A 4808-nucleotide genomic window follows, 5' to 3' on the forward strand; every position below is an offset into this window, starting at 1 on the left:
TCTGTCTGTCTGTCTGTCTGTCTGTCTGTCTGTCTGTCTGTCTGTCGCTCTGGATTAAGAGCGTCTGCTAAATGCCTAAATTGTAAATTGTCTATTGGTAGACAACAAAATGAAATGAAAAGGTTTTCAAAAGAACAAGAGGAGGAGAGGAGGAAAGGAGGAGAGGAGGAAAGAAAGGGGATGAGGGAGAGAGGAGAGGAGTGGAGAGGAGAGCAGAGTGGAGTGGATGTGAAGGGTTAACTGCAACAAGGAAATACGTTTCTCAGTAAATGGAAAGTGAAAGTACAGCGCTGACAGAGAAGGGTTGAAGTCAACTCACTGCACTCTCTCCACAAAACCTCCGTTCGACAGAACTTTTACAGAAATACTTAAAGACAGGTGAGTACAACAAATCATATATTTGATAATACAAGATATATCATTCATTGACATAGAATGTATACCCAGACACGATCAGACTTGTTCTTTGATATCTTCAGTAAGATTCACAGGTTTCAATAATGTAGCTGTCAACAGGGCCGTGTTAAAGTCAGAATGGGCTGTATATGCAAAGTCCAATCTACACCCCCCCCCCCACACACACACACACCCCGTAACGCCCATGTGTCATGTAATCAAATATTGAATTCCCAGTAGGCCTGACGTCGAAATAAAAAAACGTTCGCTCTGAAAGAATATATATTCAAAGATTTGTGCCGCATTTTTACGATTTTTCAAAAATAGCAGACCTACAAGCTCATAGCGCACCACTCGGTGGCGCGCTATGAGCTTGTAGATCTGCTATTTTTCAATAGCTAAAGCATAACATAATGCTAACACCAAAAGGGGTTCCCGCCCAAAGTGGGTTAAGTAAAAGTATCAATCAATACAGCTATGCAGAAATACTCTGTTACAAGTAAAACTACAAAAGTAATGACATCAAAATATACTTAAAGGGACACTTCACCCTTTTTGTATATGTTATATATGTTAATGACGTTTAGAAGATTTAGAACACTTTCCTGCAGGTTCCTGGACTACAATTCCCATAATGCTTTGGTACACTGCTCGTCCTTGTGGATAGGGGGAGGGCTGTCTTACAGAGACATTGAGACAACATGTAGTCCAGGAAGTATAAGTGAGCCCAGTGTCCATGACATCAGAGACACTGGTCTCACTGCTAAAATCTAAAATATCTAAAACCACATATTACACACATGAAGACCCCAGGAAAGTGTTCTAAATCTTCTAAACATCATTAACATATATCTTTTTTGCAAAAAAGGTACTCAGTACTCATTATACAGCATGTCCCATTTAAAGTATCAAATGTATACAAATCTTTTGGAAAATAGCAGCTGGTAGAGCAGCTATTTTCAAATGGCCAAAATATATATAGTATATATAGAACAGAACTGAAGTGCTGGATGTGTGTTTTGTAATAATAAATCGGCAACGTAACTAAAGTTTTCAAATCATTTTAGTGGAGTAAAAGTATAATAAACACTTTAGTAAATGTGATATCATAGGCACATACCTATGATAGCACATCTTGCCTTATATGCGTAAACTAAATACGTCCCTGACTGTCAACATTGCTCTGTTCCAACTTCCAATACAACAGTATCACTGAAGAACTACATTTCTTTCCCTTTTTATTTCCAGTGTGTAGAAATGGCGTGTGCCGGCAGCAGCCTCCATTCTGAAGAGCAGTTCCTGTGTTCTATCTGTCTGGATGTGTTCACTGATCCAATCACCACTCCATGTGGACACAACTACTGCAACGCCTGCATCACACATTACTGGGACACTAAGGATGTGTGTCAGTGTCCGCTATGCAAAGAAACCTTCTACAAGAGACCAGCGTTCTCCGTTAATAAAGTCCTCTCCGAGATGGCTGATCAGTTCAGGACGTCAAAGCAGATGAAAACAACTTTAGCCACAACCCCAGAACCTGCTGAACCAGATGACGTCTCCTGTGACGTCTGTACTGAGAACAAGCTCAAGGCCGTGAAGTCCTGCCTGATGTGTCTGACCTCCTACTGTGAGACTCACCTGGAGCCTCATCACAGAGTCTTAGGATTAAAACGACACACACTAATCGACCCCGTGAAGAACCTGGAAGACTATATGTGTAAGAAACATGACAGACCTCTGGAGATGTACTGTAAGACTGACCACACGTGTGTTTGTCAGTCCTGCACTCAGTTAGAGCACAAGTCACATCAGATTGTGTCGATGAAAGAGGCATATGAAGGAAAGAAGGCTGAGCTGGGAGACACAGAGGCTGAAGTTCAGCAGATGATCCAGGAGAGACAACTGAAGATTCAGGAGGTCAAACAATCAGTAGATCTCAGCCAGAAAGACGCAGACAGAGAGATAGCAGACAGTGTGCAGGTCTTCACTGCTTTGATCAGCTGCATTGAGAGAAGCCAGGCAGAGCTCATTGGTGGGATTGAAGAGAAGCAGAAAACAACAGAGAAACAGGCTGAAGGCTTCATTAAAGAGCTGCAACAGGAAATCACTGAGTTAAAGAAGAGAAGCTCTGAGCTGAAGCAGCTCTCACTCACTGAAGACCACCTCCACCTCCTCCAGAACTTCACATCCATCAACACTGGATGGAAACCCACCAAGGACTGGACAAAGGTCAAGGTCCATCAGTCTCCACGCCTGGGTACTTTGAGGACAGCTGTGGCTCAGCTGGAGAAGACAATCAGTAAAGTAGAGAAGAAGCTGCGTGATGCTGAGCTGAGGAGGATCCAGCAATATGCTGTGGATGTAACTCTGGACCCTGATACAGCACACTGCAATCTCATCCTGTCTGAGGATGGGAAACAAGTGAGTCTTGGAGATGTGAATAAGAATCTCCCAGACAACAAAGAGAGATTCTCCACTTGTGCCTGTGTCTTAGGAAAACAAAGCTTCTCCTCAGGAAGGTTTTACTTTGAGGTTGAGGTTAAAGGGAAGACTGGGTGGTCTTTAGGAGTGGCCAGAGAGTCCATCAACAGGAAGGGATCAAAAACACTGTCACCCAACAACGGTTACTGGTCTATATGGTTGAGGAATGGAAATGAGTACGCGGCTGCTGCTGTCCCTCTTGTCCTCCTCCCTGTAAGAGAGAAGCTCCAGAAAGTGGGAGTGTTCATGGATTATGAGGAGGGTCTGGTCTCCTTTTATGATGTGGAATCCAGAGTTCATCTCTACTCTTTACCTGGCTGCACCTTCACTGAGAAACTCTATCCATACTTCAGTACTGAACTAAATGATGGTGGTAAAAACTCTGCTCCTCTGATCATCTCTCCTGTCAATCACACTGATTGACAGTGAGCTTAACATGAAAAGGACTGTTGATTTACAGTTTTATTTCCAGTCATCTGTCTGTCTGCTCAAATCCAGCCATTTAACTGTTGTTCATATTCTACTGAAACAGACATGATTTTTATGATGGTCCAAAGTACAGCCAAAGATGAATACGATCAATTGAGTATTTGAGTATCATAAAGTATTTCATTTAAAATGTATTCTGTCTGTGAAATGTTGTCTTATCTTATATTTATTTCTTTGTACAAGGACTTGGTTTGTGTTTTATTTGATTGCATTCAAGATTAAGTTAAACCCAACATTTCCATTAAAGGAGCATTCAGTGATTTGGGTGATTTGGAAAAAAACCCGGTCCACCCGGTAACAAGATGTGCACACGCTCTACAGTGGGGGAAGTACAACATACCAACAGCACGTGCACCAATGCCCGCCCCACTCGATCATGATTGGAGGAAGGCCCCTCTCATCCTGATTGGATGAAGGCTTTGCCACCCAAAGCCCAAACCGAAACTAGGGTTTTTTGACCCCAGGGGCTCACTGGGGACAGGGAGGAACTCCTTATATGGTCAGCACACTTTATAGTAGGGAGGATTATCCAAAAAATAAGAAAAAATAAGTGATATTAGAATTAAGTGAAATCACTGAATATGCCTTTAATTAATGTGAATGAACTCTGAATCAGAAATTGCACTGTTTTATTGTCAGTCTTGTACATTAATGCAATTACTATAAAGTGTTAATTAAAAATATGTAATGATTCTGAAGATAATTGTTTTTTATGTGGATGTGTGTTATCAATAAAGATAGAGCATGTGATTCTTAAAGAATATATCAGCCATCCATCATGTTCTGTCCCACCATCTAATACAGGGGTGGAAACTTTGACGATGGCGAGGGAGACCATGATTTAGTGTTGACTTTTAGTCAACACTGCTTTTCAGTCAGTCTCAAATGCACAGTTAAATCCTTGGTGGTAATTCAATTCTGAGAATGTACAAATGTTAACAAAATAACGGTTCTACGTTTGGTTACACACACATTGACACAGATAGACTGTGGCATAACACCTCCCTGACATTCCATAAAGAAGAATGAAAACGCTCCTGATTTTTCTACGCTTTTTGAATCTTCCACGAAATCTAAATACATAAATAAAATCAGAATCCACAAAACATACTGTTTCCAGGCCATCCTGCACTGTGTTCATTTGTGCAAATTACGTCAAACGCAGAAGAATCAGAAAGGATGTTTGGGGAGGGTGGAGGGAATGGGAGAAAAATAAAAGGAAGGAAGATAAGAATCTAAAATTCATAAAGCCGTGGCAGCCTCGGGGGGGTTGATTACGTGGCACTTTCAGGTCAGAGATGAGGGAGGGAGGGGTGTTGTTGTGGTGAAGAGTTGTACAGTCAAAACCCACCTCTGAATAATTCATCTCGGTCACATTTTAATTAAGGTCAAAACGTAGTAGACTGACACCATTGGAGGACGACGCCTTAAATCCCATATGT

The 4808-nt window shown here is 41.7% G+C and overlaps 1 protein-coding gene across 2 annotated transcripts; it reads left to right on the plus strand.

The window, feature by feature from the left end:
* Positions 1-308: 308 nt before the first annotated feature.
* Positions 309-3404, plus strand: LOC306921182 (E3 ubiquitin-protein ligase TRIM39-like). 2 transcript variants are annotated; one of them, XM_079498294.1, is made up of 2 exons: positions 309-378; positions 1645-3404. In XM_079498294.1, the coding sequence occupies exon 2, from the start codon at positions 1654-1656 to the stop codon at positions 3298-3300; it is 1647 nt and encodes a 548-aa protein (XP_079354420.1). In that variant the 5' UTR covers positions 309-378; positions 1645-1653; the 3' UTR covers positions 3301-3404. The 2 variants fall into 2 exon arrangements, with proteins under 2 accessions (XP_079354420.1, XP_079354421.1); XM_079498295.1 differs by having other exon boundaries at positions 320-378; positions 1652-3404.
* Positions 3405-4808: the final 1404 nt, after the last annotated feature.

This window comes from Electrona antarctica (assembly GCF_951216825.1).
Source record: "Electrona antarctica genome assembly, chromosome: 1".
Classification (NCBI taxonomy): Eukaryota; Metazoa; Chordata; class Actinopteri; order Myctophiformes; family Myctophidae; genus Electrona; species Electrona antarctica.

What these genes read in the sequence shown, in the direction of transcription:
- LOC306921182 (XM_079498294.1), top strand. Translation starts at nt 1,654, where the DNA reads ATGGCGTGTGCCGGCAGCAGCCTCCATTCTGAAGAGCAGTTCCTGTGT.